Source organism: Netta rufina (genome assembly GCF_964035555.1).
Source record: "Netta rufina genome assembly, chromosome: 1".
Taxonomy (NCBI): domain Eukaryota; kingdom Metazoa; phylum Chordata; class Aves; order Anseriformes; family Anatidae; genus Netta; species Netta rufina.
This window is the reverse complement of record NC_140123.1, coordinates 153,518,329-153,537,295: the sequence shown is the minus strand read 5'-3', so window position 1 is coordinate 153,537,295 and position 18,967 is coordinate 153,518,329. Positions and strand designations below refer to the sequence as shown.

At 45.6% G+C, this 18,967-nt stretch overlaps 1 protein-coding gene across 1 annotated transcript; it reads right to left on the bottom strand.

Moving 5' to 3' along the window:
- Positions 1-65: 65 nt before the first annotated feature.
- On the bottom strand, positions 66-18,258 carry FAM83F (family with sequence similarity 83 member F; the record flags this gene model as incomplete). The annotated part of the gene is made up of 5 exons (XM_084306355.1): positions 66-130; positions 5,004-5,716; positions 6,257-6,378; positions 13,891-14,058; positions 17,803-18,258. The coding sequence occupies 5 exons, from the start codon at positions 18,256-18,258 to the stop codon at positions 66-68; spliced, it is 1,524 nt and encodes a 507-aa protein (XP_084162481.1).
- Positions 18,259-18,967: the final 709 nt, after the last annotated feature.

Below are 18,967 nucleotides of genomic sequence, written 5' to 3'. Positions count from 1 at the left end.
ACATCAATCAACAGGTTACTGTTCCAGATTGTTCAGTCTTCAGCTCTCCGGACAATCCTTCCCAATCAAGATAACACACAGGTAGATTGTTTGTTTTTATCGCTCATAGTGGAGTTTGGACCCGGGTTACCTGGAATGAAAAGAAGTTAAAAAAAATGTTAATGCTAAGTAAATAAGATCTGGATAAAGTTTGGACTCACTCTTCAGTCCTTTCTCGTTATTTATTATACGCCTTGTGTAAGACCCACATTGCTCTGCACTCTCTTGGGATTTTATTTCCTACTTCTGTGAAATGAAGACACTAAAATAAGAGCAAATTCAGAGTATACTGTAGAGAAAACCACTGGAGAAGTATTTCCAGGCTTTGGCCTGTACTCAGGCCAGCGTCAGCGGTATTCTTAGGTCCCAGTTGGCACTGAAAAGCAGGCTGGCTATGACTTAGGTGGGAGGTTTTCCAAGCAGCAACGGATGAAAACAAAAAAGAAAAGTCAGGTCATCTCATCCATCTGATCTCAACCCACATTTTCAACAGAGCTTTTCTTGTGTTTAGTTCTAAGCATCTCAAGTGGCCGTATTTCCACCATTTCCTTTGCAAGAGAAATCCGGAGGCCTCAGGGTCTTTTGGTTAAGTAGCCTAGTACGCTGCCCCCAGCTTTTTGTTATTTATTTCGTTGCTCACTCAGTAGATTCCTTCTGCTCTCAGTATCTGTACTTTTGAATCCTTGTACTGCTGTGTGATCCCTTTCATTACAGCCAGATCCTGATCGGGGTGCCCCAGCATACTTTTTTCAAGGCCTGTACTATGAGGTGTTTGCATAGGCTTTTGCAAGTAAGGGAGCTCAGCGGTACTTTGGGCTTAGCAAGGCTTACACGGGGGGCTGCCACGTGGCTTGTAGCCACTCTGAACAAGGGCAGACCCCACTCGTGTTTCTACAGAAGGAAATGATGTGTACATCCCTCATGCCAGTGGTCAGTATAGAGTGAAAGCAGACGGAAAACTGCCGCCGGTCATGGTGACATGATGCTCAGCCTTGCTGAGATGAGGTAAAGTTCAGCCCAGGCACGGCCCCTGAACTAGGCTTCAAGTGGATTATTTTGCATGTCACTCTCTTGCTTGTGGGTATTTGACCATCACTTTCCTTACCTGTAGCTGATGGTGAAGAGAGGAGCTCCTTTTCCTCCTCTTGACCTTCCTCCCCACTGCAGCTTCCCCATATCCACGTGGGAGGCTGCACTGCAGCCCACCGTCACTGCTGTGGCTGCTCTGTATGCTGCAGCCTCTTCTCCACGTCTCCCCACGGCATTTCATTCTGCCTGCTGTCCTCACTTTGACCTATTCTGTATGTTACTACCGAGCTTGTTGTTATCCCTATCTCCTTGCCACCCCTCCCTGTCTGTATCACGTTCAAGACCTTCATGTTTACCTTCCAAAGCATCAGCGCTCCTCCTCTGCTTAGTCTCAACTTTCAATGCCTTTGTTCTTCTCACTCTTTCTACTCCTGTCTTCTGGTCTTTTTCTACAGATCCTGCTGCAGTTAGAGCAAACACTGCCCGTGCATGTACGCAGCAACACTTCCCTCCTTCTTTTTAAATAAAAATTCCATTTACCACCAGCCCACGACCCTACTTGGGCTGAAAAGCACTGCTGATAACTAAGCAGCTACTTCTGCAGTGCTGCAGTGTAAATCCCCTTTTTTGTTGCAAGAGGCACCCCAAAAACGAGACACAAAATCTTGCTATTAAGTGTAACAATTCTGCAAACATCGCTCTGAGGAGCGAAGGCTGATGTGCAGAGACACCCGGGATAGCAGACCCTCCAAACAAGCCCACTTTGGCTGCTGCCTGCGGGGGAGGAAACAAAACAAAAAGGCAGTGCCTTCCAAAGGCATGCAGCTTTCAGACCCTTGCAGTATTTCCCAGAAACTGCACACAGACGTCAGTGTCTTTGCCGATCGCAGTCTGCCCAGCAGCAGCATAAAATTAACAACATTCTGGTCAGGTTCAGAGCTGCTGCTGCCGCCTTCTAAAGCCGGGGACAGTGAAATCCAAGAATTGTGTCAGTTTCATCATGTGGTTTAAGTGAGCCTGGTAAGACAAAACACAACATCCATGCGGTGTGGTAGGACAACACCCCAGGATGTTCGTTTGGACGCTTGGTTTGAGATGTTACTACCTGGAGCCCTGGGATTTTCCAGGCTTCCCATCCTAACTTGTAGGTATCATTTTCCAGCACGTAAATACCCAGTCAGATTTTCAGAGACTGTTGCAAAACGCGCTTTCAGCGCTTCCATCCCCAGTTCGTATTCTCTCCATCACCATTTGCTCTTACAAGATTGAACCTGACCTTTAGCCTGCTTGAATAATGTCTTTCAATTACTCTGCAAGCGACTCGGGGTGTAGATCTGGTCTTTCTCTGCATTTGTAAGACGGGCTGTGTCTCTGTGGTACTACAGAATTACAGAATTAATAGTGACTTTGGAGGATGTGTGCACAGGCAGGCCCACAGGGCTTAAGTGTGCTGTTTAATCTTTACAAAAGGTAAGGGCAGCTATTTCAAACTGTGAAGCTCGGAATAATTGCATCCTAACCTGACTGCATACCAAGCACCTTCTCCCTCCTTCATTTCCACTTCCCACCTCCCTTCTGTCACTCAGAGTATCACAGCCATCAGTTTTTACTAGGCCTGCTCAAAGACAACTTAAACTTTTAGAGCTAGGTCAGTCCTACAGTTTCCCCAAGAACAAAGGGCCTCCTATTTTTGTCTTACAGCTGGAACTCTGTTCCATGCCCGTGTTCAAGAAGCTTTTATGAAACCCTAATGAAACATGTGCTGCTGATCAAGTAACAGCAGGATCCAACGTGTCGAGTCCTTTCTTCCTCCTTCTCATGAGGCTCATCTCTTTAACGTGCCCTCTGCCATCTCTGTTTCCATGCTGCTTTGGGACCACTAGGCTAGAGAAGCTTTCTTTCAAGAGCAGCGATTCAACTCTCAAGGAGCACGCAGGCAGTGATCTTCCCCCAGCCTTTTGTACCGGATGACCTAAGCCTGCTTACACCACGCTTCAAAAGCTGCGGAGTCTCCCGCTGTCACCACGAACTTTATGCTCGAGTAGCATAAAGCAAAACAAAAAATATTTGCCTGGACTCCTCGGAAAGACTTATCGGGTCAGGATGAGCACAGCAGGAAGGCTACTGTGCCGGATCTGCTCCTGGCCCTCTGCTGCTTCCCTGCACTGCAAGTTTGAGCCTGGCTTGCCTGGAACCAGAAGGGGTATCCCAAATCCTCGGGTCTGTGTTCCCCTGCACCGGAGGAGGCCCGTCTCTCGGGAAGTAGCAGTGACAAGACATAAAACCTGAACATAACGGCGTGATAGTGTCTTTATGGAAATGGTCCAGACCGAGCATCAGACCAGCAGGCATCGATCCACCGTGCTAAAAGGTGTAGGGACATCCCTGCCGCCCTGACCTGTGCGATGCCCAGGGGGGCTCAGTGCCCCACTGTCAGGGACATTAATCTCTTCTATGCCTTCAACTGGGTCGAGTTTCGCCATGGCACTGTGGGAATGGCAGGCAGGCTGCTTCAGAGCGGCCACAAGCACAGGGAACCTCTGACGCTGATGTGCTGACAAGTCAGAGTTGACACAGTTCTCCACTTCTGTCACTAGAGGGTAGTGCAAGCCCTCAGGTCCATTCCTCCGGGAGGAAATGCCCATACATCTCCCTATAGGTCTTCATGGATTTTGTTTTTTCCTGGCTCCGAAGAATGGGGCCCAACAGCACATATTGTCTGTGCTCAGAAAAATAATGTGATTTGGTGAGAGGATGAAGACCAAGATTTACTTCTGTCTCCCCAAATGTCAAACATCCGAAAACGGGTCTACTATAGTCTCAAATTAACCATCCAAGCCTTCTTACAGTTCTCTCTCATGTTCATTTGGCATTTTTGAGTCTGTTCTTCATTTAGCCAGAAATATTTCTAAGAATCTAATCAATCGCTGCTTTTGACCTTCCTAACACCTTGCTTTTCTATTTTGTTCTCAGGAGAATGTCTTTTGATTTCATATCATGGCAGTCCCAGAGGATTTCAGTCTTTCTACTCCAGCATTTTGCATTCATCAGAGCACAGAATGGCCACCAGCCAGATAAGTTGAGAAGAAATTTTCCTCCCCTTAACTAGTTTATTTTCCTGCTGGTGCAGGATGTATTGACACTCAGCACAGTTCACTGAGAGAGGAAGACAACCAGGCTGAACAGTCAATAGATTTACTTCTATCTGACAAAACATCTAAAATGTTGGGATGTGAGCTACGAACACATAAATTAGGAGAAATCTTCAACCAAATGAAACCTTGGATGGGCTTTAAGCAAAAATACCAGCCGTACCTTAGCAAAGAAAGGAAGGTTCAGATGTAGTGCTTCTCCACAGCTTCCATTTTCACGACCCTCTCTCCCATTTCAAATGGAGTTAGAGGAGCAAGCTGAAAAGCCTTCCACCCTCTCCTTCCCTCCTTGCTCCCTCACCTCAGCATAAACATTTTCTCCCTTCTCCACCAGTAACCTTGTCACAGTAAACACAGTTGACTAAACCCAAATGATGAAAGGAGAGGTTACACTGGAAATCTGCCTGCATGCTGCTAACCACGACACTGAACGTCCTGCTACTGCTTATCAGGGCAGTGCTCTTCAAGAACTGTATGTGCAACTTGTTTTATACAGGGAGACATTCACCTCTTTCTCTGTCCCATGCCTGCTTGCTGGGAAGTATCAGAAAATATGAGAAGTACCAATCTTACAATAAGACTGCCATTAAATTGCCTTCAGATTTATGCTTCATTTGATACAACTTCTACTTCTCTTTGATTCTGCTCTTTTTACTGCAGAGGAAATATCAGGATCTACTTGCAGGTGCCTACGTTAAATACGTTTGCACCAATCAACCAAGCTCGGAACAAGGGACAGCCTAAGAGCACAGAAGCAGAACGTGATGGTAGGAGAGGTTTTACCTGAGATGCCGTCAGCGCTCTGAACACTGGCATGGCTGATGCTGAGCTGTTCATATTCCAGTTTCATGTTCCCAAGGTCTTCTCCTGAATGTCCTTCACTGGCAAAAGAATTTGCCTCAATGCTTGAGCCTGGAGATCGTTTGGCCTTGCGACTGAAAAGCCCACTGGAAAACCGTTTTCCTTGCTTTGAATTTGCCTGTGCATCTTCTTTCTTCACATCACGAATAGACTCTCTGGATTTGGATTTATTTTTCAGGTCCATGTGGAGTCGGGAGAACAGTTTCTGAGGGCTCCGATTCAGCTTGTTCAAGTTCTCCAGAGGTGGCTCAATTTCTGGGAGCTCTTGATCCAATGTGATTAAGTCATTCAGAAATTGATTTAATCGTTTCTTTGATTCACTTGTTTCTTCCTTTTCCATATTCCCCTGATTATCCTGCTTGTGTCGTGAAGCCCAGAGCATCATATCACCACGGGCTGCCCCTGCCACTAAGCCATACTTGGGGTTAATGATCTTCCGAGCCACGGTGGAAGAATGAAAGCCTGGCTTCCCAGTTCCCAGAAGGTGTGGATTAGTAATACCCAATTCCTTGTATAAATTAACTTCCTCTGAGATGGCATAGAGCTCACGAAACTCAACGTCAAACATCTCCACATGCTGTCCTGTCAAGACTAGCAGGATATTTCTGTCAATGTGAGATGAACTCCACGTGAAGCTAAAAATAGGAAACAGAATGGAAATTAGATATTTGGGTGCATGCTTGACCCAGCCCACCCAACAATATCTGAAACACTGTGTAGGAATATGCAGCATTGTGCCATTTGCCAAGATGCATCAGGGTAGGTAGGTGAAGTTCATTATTATTGTTCTTTAGGCATGCAGTAAAGATCTGGAAGAAAAGGCATGAAAACTCTGAAGGACAACCTACCCTTTTAAAAAAAGCAACATGGCATCAACAGGAGGAGTCTACAGACTGGAAACCTCTCCAAGGAGAGCAACCTACAGTGGTTAATGCAGCATGGCACTATCTCTAGCCCACTGAAACAGTCCACTAGCATGGGCATGTTCTGTTCTCCTGGGAGCAGCTTGTGCTCTATATTACTTTCTGTCTTACCCCACCTCATTTTCTACAGGTGCCAAACCAATTACAGAGACTGGAATAAGAAAAGGAATGACATGAGGAGACTCTCAAGCAAAGCTGCAAGCCATTCTTTACAGGAAGGATGAATATCTGCCTTAAGCAAGAGCAACCCACCTGTATGATCCGGTGGCCACCTTTTCACCATCCACCATCAGGAATCGGGATGCCAGTGTGCCTCTGATCTTCCCTGCTGGCATGTAGAACCCAACTCCTGTCACAGAACGTATGCGGATGTTCTAGCAGGGAGGTTAAAAGACGAAATGTCACAATAAATAGGGCAGAGAATTAGATAATTGCCAGCTCCAAGTCTTAACACATCCCTCACATTATCTCACTATTGCTGGGGCTACAGCTCATCATTAGCCACCAGAAATCAGAAGGGCTGCAGAGAGGAAAGCACGGTGCTGAAAGCCCTGTTGTTATCACCTGTCAATACAAGTCACTCCCATGCATCGTTTTATAGCCTTGTCCGATAGGTCAGCATCTTTGTAACCTTGCCTGCTGTCTTCAGCTATTCATCTGAGCCCATTGGCAAGACAATGCTCTCAAAATCAAATAATCCTCCATCTCCAGCCCTGTGCTGTAGCTCAGAAGGCCCAGCCCTGTTCAGGCAAATGAATCAGACGAAGCTCTGAGTCATATCTGCACTCTCTGAATCCCAATCCCTACTCCATGACACTTGTGAGCTCTTTTCCAGGCTATGTCAGCAGGACCAGAAAACAAAGGAATTTTGCAACACCTGTGCAGTCCCAAGCACACAGTTACTCAGAGGGTAATGTATGACATAGGACTAAATTAGCCTCTTTTTGTGCTTCTGTTCTGAGCCCAACAACATACAGCTTGACAAAACTGGGCAAATCATAAGGCTAGACAAGTTAATTATTACAAAAGAGGCAATGGAACAGTCGCACTGTTCAAAACATAGATGTTTCCTGTGTGTTATAACAAAAGAACCCTGATCTATATCATTTTGCTCAGAATCCCAAAGAGTTACAATGTCTTCCTACATTCCTCACTGTTCAATGGAGAGTGAAAAACGCAGAACTTTATTTTGAAAAAAAAAAAAAAAGGTGTATGGTAAGAGTCTCTGCTAATGTCTCAGATGAGCGAAGAAGAATTTCTGGAGAAGAGGAAGGCAAAATTTTTGATGAAATTAACTGAAATAGTTGGAGGAAGGTTTTAGTTCTCCCTGGACCTCCTGTCCCACTTAAAACCTTTGGGCATCAAACCTGCAAATAATGAAATAAAGTACTACTAAGGATAGAGAGAAAAACTACAGATTTAAGGTTACCTCATTTTCTACAACAGACTCAGGTGTGCACATAATGAAAGAACATATCTGCATGTTGGACTGGGTGTTATTCTGCTCAGACCAGTGCTGAACTCCATGGGTCCTGGCTGCTCGAGGCTGAATTGCCAAAAAGGTGTGTGTATATATATATATATATATGTATATATATATATATATATATACACACACACATACACACTGACTAACATGAAAAAAGCCAACAAAACCCCAAAGCATTTATTGTCAGTATAAGTTTGGAGCAAATTATCTTGTCACTCTGACACACAAATTTAGATCATTTTCTTCATTCCACCATCTGTTTCTGTAAGAATTCTTTAACAATGAAAAGCTAAAAGGTATTGTGATCTGGAGTAATAAATCCAGGGTTAGGAGTCAGACAGTCCCAGGTGTAATCACAGCTCTGACTCTATTCCCTGTGATGTTCTGGGGAAGTCAATTCACCTTTGCTTCATTCTTCCCCCATCTGCAGAACAGGAGAATCAGGAGGATTTGGCTAGCACTAGCACAGCCTCAGATCCCACAAAGAGCTAAGTACTATTATTATGAATCTCACTGACAGCTTAAATATCGATAGGCTATAGAAATCAGCATGCAGGAATGAGTGATTAGAAGAATGTGGATTTCTTCCAAAAAACAGTTTTCTGAATATAAATCTTACCTTTTGAATCTGTTCCTATTTTCCTCAGTAAAACACAGCAGTGGCAGTACAAATTCTGACTAACAGTAACTGATGATACTACTATTTTGCATTCATCTACTGCTTGATCTGTCTGCAGTCCTGTGTGGGCATTAGCTAATTAATCCTCCCAACACCGCTGACAGTATTATCACCCTGTTTTAAAGATGAGGAACCTAAGAGACAAAAAAGATGAAGTGACTTGCCCAAGGCCTAGCTAGCAGTGAGTCATATGTGTGGGATGCTGAATGCAGGTTGGGTAGAACACGGGAGGAAGGGTACCCTTTCCAGTACTTAGAATAACATTTGTAGATGGCTGGCTGGTTGCCTAAAGTCATTTTTTCTTCCCTTGCTGAGTAAAGTTGGATTTGGGATTTGCCAAATCATGGGATATTGACTGGAAGTGTCAAGAAGTATGCCTGTCCTTCAAATCAGCCAGCAGCTCTGCCATGTAATAATCCTTTCTGAATCAAGGACTATCAGCCTGCGTGAGCAGAAAGTTTCTTAGCGTGTAACATGTGTGGATTTTACTGTGTTAGTATGTTGTATCACCTTCTTTTGGTGGAAAGAAAGAAAACTTGAATTTCTGCAGTAACTGAGCCACACATAACACTTAGAAGGGCACAGAGGGGATAGAACCAAACAGCTGAATACATAAACCTCCTTGAACAAAGTAGGCACAGGAGTGCATAAATGCATCTTGTAATGCAGAAAACAAGCACAAAGTCATATAAACATCGAGTCACTTAACAGGTTATTTGTATAATGTTTTCTGCCTTGAAGGATCTTGGAGCATTTGAAGACTAATATATCAAGCTGTACGGAGAAGGAACAAGCCTGGGTTCATGTACTGAAGATTATACAACAACAAAAGCAGAGAGACAAATATAAATGAGTTGAGATTTCAGCCCTTTTCTTTGGGCACTGACGTTACTGTAGTAACAAATATTTTGGCTAAAAGGCCAGTTAGTTCTTCAGGTAGAAGAGACCCCTCCAAATCTGTATTCTTGCAGCAACCTGCTTAGGGTTAGTCATATCCTGGCTCATGGAGGCTGCAGTCTGTGTTAGATTTCCACGTTGCCTTTACACAGACTTACACCACTCCTCATTGCAAGCAGTGACTAACATCTCCCTGACAGCAACTTAATACAGACCGGTAACGCTCAGGCTTGACAGAGCATCCTAATACACTCAGCAAAGGAATCAGTCTTTCTTGCTTTATTGTGACATGCTTTTAAGCCTCACCCTGAACCCACAGAAAGTTAAATTAGACTCAGCTGAGAAAGTCGGTAATACATTTGTGTGACTGACCTTAGTTGTCCCTTGACAGACCCAAGCAGCAGCGCCCAGAAGTGGGGATTGAATAAGGTGAGATACACAAGATGGACCCTAAAGGCAGGTGTTGCAATTATTTTCACCAGGGAATCCTGGTGTCCCTCCCCTCTTAGAACAACAGCTGATATATATGTTGCAAAGCAGCAGAGGTCTTTACTTCCAGTTGGGATGAATGGCATGAGCGAGCTCTATAAACTGAAAGACTTAAATAAGATGAAGGACAAGCAACAAACCAAAGCAGTAGATCATACATGATGGTGGCATAACAGTCCCTTGCATTAACTGCTTTTTTTCAAAATATAGAGATCTTTCTGCTGTCCCTGGGAAAATCAGATCCTTAAGTCAGTAGCATCTGTTGGGGTGGCTCCTGTCCTCTGCTTTCCTGTACTACTGCTTCATCTGAGCGCAGGGCTGAGGGGGAGGCACAGATGCCCATTTTTTCCCACTCAAAAATCCTCCATGGAGGTTCTACAGAAGGCAGTAAAAGGAAGAGAGATATAGGATTCACGTGGACAGGACCACAGTGACAGGAGATAAGGAATCTTTCTTTTTTATGGTCTGCAAGCTTCTCATTTCAGGTCATCAGACCTCCAGGTCAGAGAGATGGGTAGTAGCTGCTCATGTTAGATGGGGACAAAAAATCAGCCGCAATCTGGAAGCCAACACCAGGCAATGTTGGGAGGGACTGGGCTTATCCTATGTAGTTGCCCTGAACAGTTTTAGAAAAGGTGATGAAATAGTAAAGCTTGTAGGTAGTCAAGTAGAATAGGAAGAAGTGCAGCTAGCTAGACCTGGCCCAGCAGTGCCATTACTGGGTATTAAAAACAGCAGCACTGCCTCACATCACGTTCAGATTCTTCTTTACTTGAGTTTGAATTGAATAAAGAAAGCTGGAGGGCAAAGACTTGAAGAACTGAAACAAAATTCCAAAGATCTCTTCGTTAGAAGCTTATAAGAATACCTGGAGTGAGAAAAGGAACTCCTTGCATGCTGGGGAAATGAATATAGAAATTAATATGAAGGTGAACTTCCTGCAGATACCACATTCCCTAGATTTCCTTGGAGCTCTAGGTGAACTTGAATTCCCTGTCTTTGAGCAAAAGTGTCCGTCACTGACGTCTTGGTTAGCAGAAGCATGGGGAAGAGAATGCCTCTAAAAACCAGTGACAACACTCACCCTCAGGTCAACAAGAGGAGGACTTTTTGTGGGGCTATGAATTTTATCTCTCTGAGAACTTTGATTCATTCTGATCTCAGAAGAACACCCTTGTGTCAAACATAACAAAAGTCTGGCAAACCATGTCCTGCAGGCTCAAGAAGCAACATGACTCATACAAACAAGACATGCTCATACTGACATCCCAGGATGAATGTGCAGATGGTTGAATTTAAATGCGTTTTTACTGATCTCTGGCCTTCAGACAAAAAATGAAATTTTCTCATTTCACGTTTGGAGTCAGTGAAGAGCTTCTTTTCTTTGTGAAGTACAGTCTTGCTACAGCAGTTTCCCTCCTGTGAGACTGTGGGTGGATCATGATACCTTGCCATCTCAAAAAGATACAATAGCCAGGAATTTTGTGAAAACACCCATCACTCTATGTAGACAAAGGGCAAAATCCACTGTTAAAACAGTAAACCTCCCTGTATTAGGACTGTTGAGGTATTCACTCTGCACTGGATGAGAGAGATGCAAACAAAAGGGTAGGAATCATAGAGCAATCTGAGCATCTGGTGATGACAGAAGACAGAATAAGCATCCTGACCCTGCAGCAATGCCAGCCCATGGGAGTGTGTCATCTCTTTTTCTCTGGGATGAGAAGTTGCCTCGAAACCTTAAAGTTACCTCCCATATTGCTGCAACTTTCTGTGGAAAGGCCAGCCTGTAAATCTTACAGAAGCATTCCAAAGGAAAGATGGGAAGAAGGGCAGGAAGGAAGAGTAGAGCACATAATTCCCTTTTCTGACAAACTGGGGCCCAATGTCAAAATATTTCATAAGAGAGCAAAGTGGTTACACAAAAAGAAAGTGGAAGGGGAGAATGTTCTCCTTGTAGCTGAAAATCTGTAGAAGAAACTCAGGCATCAAAGCAGATATCAAGAGGAAGACATTGTAAAAAATAAATGGGTGAATGGTAAGAGTTACGTGCACCGGAGTTTCTGGTTCTTCCTCAGCAATTCCAGTGAGAATTCAGTGTGGGACAAAATGATTCTGCCAGAGTAACACCAGAAGCCCAGCTTAATTTTTTGCTTTAAAGCTGGGTCTTCAGTGCTAAAAGTGCAGAGCCCCCAGACACATTAGATGATGAGGTGGATGAAGTCCCCAAGGGAAAGACCACATCCCTCTTGCGATTTCTTTCATATCCAAAGCCTGGCGTCAGGCTATATGATGATTTCTGCTATACTGACCCAAACTGCAGCACAGATACATCCAAGATAGCCTTGCAGAAAAACTTGACCAACCAGCTGCTCCTGGTCTTCTTGATGCTGACAGTCACGTTGACCCAGGATGGAAAACAACAGGAACCTGGGCAGGACACCGAGAGGCCACCTTCCCTAAGAGACAACTGACCTGCTTTTCCCAAGAGGAAGACTCTTCCCAGACCTTCCATAGCACCACAGAAAGGAATAAACTGCATTGACCTTAACAAGATTAAAGAAAGGCTCCTTAGGTGTACTGGAAAAGGAATATAACAACCCTAAGCAGAGAATTTACAAAACAGTACAAGATAGGTGGGAAAATGGGAAAAAGTGGAAGGACAACACCCTGTTGGTTGGAAATCTGCAGAAGAGTGAAGAATTAGATTAAAGAAGGATGTTAAAAAGTTCTTCCTCAGTGGAACTCCTTCAGCTCAGTCCGAGTCTGAAAGAAAAACACAGCAAGTGTTGGTGTGAGAGAAGGGAAACACAGAAGGGGCACAAGAGTTTTCTACTGCTTTTGATGGCATCAGTTTGAACTCTGCCTCCTTGGAAGGGGTGACCTTGTGATGCAAGGAGGCTGCTGCAGGACCTAGTCATTGCTGCAGCATGTCATTTTGATAATTGGTTTTGGAGTGTAAAGTGTGTGTAGATACTTATGGACAAAGAGGTGTGGGGAAAAGCAGAAAGAGACCAAACACTTTTTAAACAGAAAAGGCAGACAAACAGGAACTCACCTCTGCAATAGCATTGCAAGTTTTTCTAAAATGCCAGGGCACTCTATCCAGGGATGAAAATATGCAGTACTGAAGTCATCATTCCTTCACATGATGACACAGTGAGAAAAGAAATGGAAGACAGGTACCAGAGCAAATGGAACTACTGCTGTGGTTTTACAGCTTTGTACCAAAGAGACTCCAGCCCAGGCCACAGAACACCCCTGAAGCTTGAAACAGGTCTGTTATAACGATGTCTGTGTCTTGCTTTCAGAGACACCAGAGGGAAGAAACTTCCATCTCTGTTTTGGAGAAAGATAAGAAAGCTGCTCAGCTGGATGTCTTTTTTTGATGAAGAAGTCCACAAACTCAGAGCAGAGTGGTAGTTCACAGGAGCATTGTTCAGACATATGCGAGTCATTTTCATCCACCTTTAAGACAGTTCTGCTTGAATGGTTAATATGAGCCTCTCTAACCTTCAGAGCTTTTTGATTTTTTTTATTTTTTTTTTTTTTAAACTATTAACTGAGTGTTTATAGAAGATCTGCCCTTCCTCCAGGCACTTTTTTTTTTTTTTTTTTTTTTAAACTGCTCAGCAGAACAATTGGATCACAAGAGGGGTGAGTCTTGCACCCTGTAGGTTGTTTCCAACCTAGCAACTTTTCCAGTATTTGGAACAAGTCTGTAGTAGCGACAGTGGCTAAAAGCCATTAAAACAGTAGGAAAAACAAAAGTAACTATAAACACACAAAGAATTTCAGTTGTATGTAATGGAAGGAGATCCTACTGAAGTTGCTTCTGCCAGCCAAGCTAGGCTGACTACTCTGCTGTGGTGCAGGCACTATATGAAAACATCCCCAATATGGAACTGGGGAGCAGCTGCGCTCCCCAGTCCCTTATGTTCTCAGGCAAAGGAGGACTACAAGCTCATTCAGTCCCAGATTTCACAAAGTGTAAGCATACTATTACTATTTGTGTGAATCCCAGTATTCTCAAAGACCTGGTTTGAACACTAGAACTTGCACAGGAGACCAACAAGTATTTCCTCGGACAAGTTTTCTCCCAAACAGGAATATTTAGGTGATAAGAGCCAAAAAAAAAACACCACACAGACCCCTGTCTCAGGTGAAAGGCAAATAATCCAACTCTTCCCTTTCTCTTTTCTTCTGTTTCAACAGGCCACTGTCTTATCCCTCTATGTTTCATCAACCTCATTGTCTGTCCAAGTCAGTTCCAAGATTCTTTACAAGTCCACTGACCTACAGAAAATAATGGTTCAGCATTGAATATCTTACCCGGATCTGCAAGTCACTGAGGTCAAGGCATCTGCACATTTCCAGGAAGAGCTTCACACCATCCTCATCCAGAATTACGTAGACTGGGATCCAGCGCTTATACGCTGCATCAACAATATCACGGAAGATGTCCCGGTCTGTAAACACATCCATGGCCACTGCAATAATCTGGAAACAAGAAGACAGTAGACAGGCAACTAAATAAAATATTAGGAACTCCTAGGGAAGCCCATCGCACTGTTACAAAACAAAGGAGAGCACTGATACCAGAATATGGAGGAGGATATAAGGGAGACAAAAGCACAGGAATGTACATGCCCAAGCACTTCCAATGATCTTGTAATTTTCCATCATGGTTCCCGCTGCATTTTGGAAGGAACATAATAAATTGTCCTTGAGAGTTCACCTTCTTCTAGGGGAAAATGGCTTATTTCAGCAGCCCGAAGAACGCCAAAGCCAAATACCCAGTTTTATCTCTGTATTGTGAAACTCTCTTTGCCTCTGTAAAGATCCACTTAAACATGAAAAAAGACTGAAAAAGAAGAGTGAAAAACACAGTACTAACACTTTTCAGAAGGTGAGTAATGGAAGAATGAATGTGCAGAGGAATCAGGGCATGACTCCTCAGCCATGGGGTGCACAGTGCAGACAAGAAGAATTTTATTTTCCTTTTTCGCAAATTCCCTCTGAGAACTCTGCTCTCAGGGCTGGCTTCATGAAGAACGTCTCATGGAGCTCAAACATAAACATCTCATACTTGTCAAAAAGTGACTGAAATGCACATTCAAGATTTGGAGGAAAAATGACCGTTCCCCTCTCTTCACATGTATATTTTTCTGGTGTAAAACTAATCTCTCTTTCCAGACACAGATTTTATACAAAAGCAAAGGGTTGCACTGACATCACTGACAAGCCTGAACATTCATAGGATGAGTAACAACAAAAACAAGACTTTTGTGGGCAACATTTATGCTGATCTTACACGTTTTGTCTCTCTCCCTTTCTGTATCCTTTACACCACTTGAAGTATCAATTCATTTTTCTTCCAGGAGGAGTTATTCTCCCCAGCATTTCACAGGCTATGAATGAAGGAAGCTGTGGTTCTCCCAGTCCCACTAGGAACCATCAACTTGGCAGGTCAGAGCTCTCATACTGACAGTAAGTTGGGAATAGAGTTGCCTAAATCCTAGCTCCCCAGGTGCTGGGGTCACAGCGACAAGCCAGGCTGTGCTGGGGAGAGCATGTACAGGTGTGAATGGAGCTGGGGACTGGATCCAACCGTAGAGTTTTCTTCAGTTGATGTTTGGAGGACGTGCAGCTGTAGTTGCAGCAGCACCCTGTAGAAATGGGGATAATACTTGCCAGACGCCTCCTTCCTTTGAAAATGCCCTTGAGCAAAACGGCTATGGGAAAATGATGCCACAATAAATGTCCCCTGTTTTTGTTGAGTCTGCTGGTATGGCCAACAACAACCAACACCTCTGCTCTCTCAGGCTTCTTCTGTCAGCAGTGCTTACAGGAGCTGTTCTTGATTAGAAAAGAAAAAAATGAGCTGACACTGTGTTTATGCCCATCATTAACATGTACGTTCCTGATAAAGGTGAGCGATGGTGAAGGTCCATTATAAGCTAATTGTAAGGCCCTCAACAGCTCCTGGTAGGCAGAAGAACTGGATTTCAGGTCCCACGTTGGTTGTCACTTTCTAGCTCAAAGGAGGGAGATGCAGGAAATGTCAGCCCTGAAAAACAGCGAACTTGTGCCACTTTATTCCTGAACAACTTCATATGCAGACACGTTATTAAAGGCATGAAGTTTTCATGCATTAATTGAGCCATGCTATGCTTTCTTTCCCCTCCACACACTCTGGTATGGATGTTGTTACTAAGCAGCAAGAATGCTAGATAATATTCATTTGAAGTAAGAACATCCACGTAGGGAACTGATGAAGAATACATAGAAGTGTGACTGTGTTTTCTTTCCATCCTCTCCATTTGCAAGGAGTCCAATTTGAAATTGCAAGAAAGCCCAAGAAATTGCAGCACACACTGGACTGACCATTAATTGGTACTAGGTCACTTCAGGCTTCTTTGCAATACTATGGACTAAATCCATGAAAACTGCAGCCCTGTATGAAAAACTGATGAACTGCCTTGCAGATGGCACTTCCAAGATAGAAAACTATAAGAGGGGCAACCCCAGGGTTGTTTTTTGTCTTCCCAAACCCCTGTCACTCCTGGTGATCTGTCAAGATAACCTAGGAGCATTTCCAAATGCAGCAAGTCAGAGCATGAGTATCTAACCCCTCTGCAAGTCGTTTTTTTTTTTTTTTTTCCATTCCTTTTCCTAGCCTATGGATAATAACACTACTTATCTATAGGACCCATAGGTGTGCCTTGCTCTTCCTAGGTATTTACAGATTGGCAAGTTAATGCTTGTCAATCTCATTGCGGCAAGGTAGCTTAATTACTGTATGTTTGTAAAACACTGATGATAAGCCACCCACAGACATGTCAAATATTACCAGTATCTATGTAGGACCACCACCAACCCTCCCCCCCCCAAAAAAAAAATAAAATTAAAAAACAAACACACACACACACAACAACCCCACTCTTATCTGCTGAATGAAAAGCTGCTACCTGGAAATTTTATTCTCCAGGGCCAGCTCAACTGAACACAATAGGCAGTTACCTAAGAAAAAGACCATTAAAACGTCAACGACTGTTAAACATGAAACTACCTTTGGGCTGGGAGGGGCACAGTTCCGTCCAGTCAGTGAAAAAAATCTACAAAGAAATTAATTACTTCTAGTTGCCAGGCCCAGCTATCAAAAAGAGCAAAGTTTCCCAGTCAGCTGCCTCTACACAATTTGTAGAGGCATTTGCAGCAGTGCAAAGAGGATATGAAGTTGTAGCAAATCAGACCGTGAGCATTTTACAGCTTCAGCTTCTTCTGTATGACTGAGCACACCAGTTGTTGAACAAGATCACGGGGTGTGCACCTATTTCTGCAAAGTTTTCTGTGTTTCCCAGCAGATTTGGTTTTAACAAGTCTCTGCAAAGACTGTGCGTGCGGTGTGCACTTGGAAGGGGGGGGGGGGGGGGGGGGGAAGAGAGACCGCTGAATTAGCAAGCAGAAAAAACAGAAAGCAGCAAAACTAAGAGCAGGAATAAGTGGCTTATGATGAATATCCCAAGCTGGAAGGGACCCACATGGATCACCGAGCCCAACTCCTGGCTCCACACAGGACCACCCAAACCTCAGACCATGTGTCTGAGAGTGTTGTCCAAACACTGCTTGAACTCCATCAGGCTCGGTGCCCTGACCACTGCCCTGGGGAGCCTGTTCCAGCGCTCTTGGAGCGTCACAGCTGGTTTGTTTTCTTGCCAGAGGTGCACTGTCACCACTAACAGTCCTTTCCAGCCCAAGATAAATAAGAGGAGCAGCCACATATTGTCTGGACTCTGGCTGCCTCACACTCAAGGTTGGATTGGCTGGAGACCGCAAGAAAGTAAATAACCCCAAACAAACTGGCTGCCCTGTCTTTAACTGGGGTTACCTGCACGTACAGGAGGGGTGGCTGGAGCAGCACCGTGACCTGCCTTCCCCCTGCCCCGAGCCAGCTCATCAGGCTGGGGCACCTAAACCAACCGTGGCTACAAAGCCCCAGTGCTGGCGGGGGGGAGTTGATCCCATCCTGGATATCAGCTTTGGCAAACCACAACATGACCGGCAAGGAACCGCACGGAAAGCCCTGCCTGGTGGACACCACCAGGATGGGGGGCCACCATGCTTGGCCATCGAGCACCACTTGGTGGTGGTGGTGGTGGTGGTCTCCTTCCACCCCAGGTGCCCCCAGCCCAGGCGTGAAGGCAGGGTGGCTGCTGGCATACTGGGGTGGCCGGTCCCTACCTTCTGCGCCTGCTGGATCATGTCCCGCACCACCTCCTTCACGTGGGGTGCGTTCTCCTCCTTGCGGGGATGTGTGAAGAGAGCCACCCGGCTGATGCCCCGGTAGAAGGTTTTGTCGGTCCAACCCAGGTCCAGCGGGGGCACCTCCGTGTCCGAGCAGTCGGGCCAGTAGGCCAGCGAGAGGGCTTCGCCACCGGGGCCCCGCAACACCTTGCCGCTGTCCCGGGGGTCATCGTAGCCCCGCCAGCTGCCCCGCAGCGCCTGCAGCTCCCGGCTGGAGAGGAAGTCGCGCAGCTGCTCCTTCCTCAGGTTTTCCTTGTAGGCCCCCTCGCCTCGGGTCACCAGGACCTCCAGTGCCCGGCGTTGCTCCTCGCTGTAGTAGAAGCGGGCTTGGGCCTCCGTCACCTTCTCGTTGACGTGCGCATCGTCCAGCAGGACCACCTGGGACTCCGCCATGCTGCCGGCACCCGCAGCGCCGGCCGGCCGGGAGGCTGTGGAAGGAGCGAAAGGCAGGCCCAGCACCGCCTCACCTGGCCTGCCCGAGCCCGCCCCGACAGGTGGAGCAGCCGCACCGCCCCGCGCCAGCCCCTCACGCTCCTCAGGCTGGCTGGGGACATGGCTGTCCCCTCCATCACGCGTGTGGCCCAAGCCCCAGGGGGACAGAGGTGGTCGTACCCCGGCACGGTGGGGTCAGGGGGGCCTGACTGCCTCAAGTGAGGAGAGTCAGGCTGCTGGCATATCTCTACAGTGTGGAGGCACGCGAATGCAAAAATCTGTTTAAAAGATTCGTATTTTTCTCCTTCCTCTTTCCTTTTGAAGGTGGTGACTGCATTCACAGGGAATAAGGGGACGCAGGCAGAGCGTGACGGTGGTCGCAAGTCAGGGTCTGTCTGCCTCAGCTGGCTGCTATCCGGGGCTTTTCAAACCCACCAAAAGAGCAGCAAAAACAGCTCGGCGACACCCAAAAAAAGAGCCAAAAAGCAGGAGGTGGGTGCCCTGTTTACAGACAGGAAGATGACAGAGTGATTTGCCCGAGGCTGCCCAGCAGGCTGGTGTCAGAGCTGGAAAAAAAACTGCACTGCTGTGGCTGGGAGCATGAATAAATACCCCCGGCTTCACGCACGCACGTGTCCCAGCTGAGAGACTGGGGGCTGTGATGTTAAAT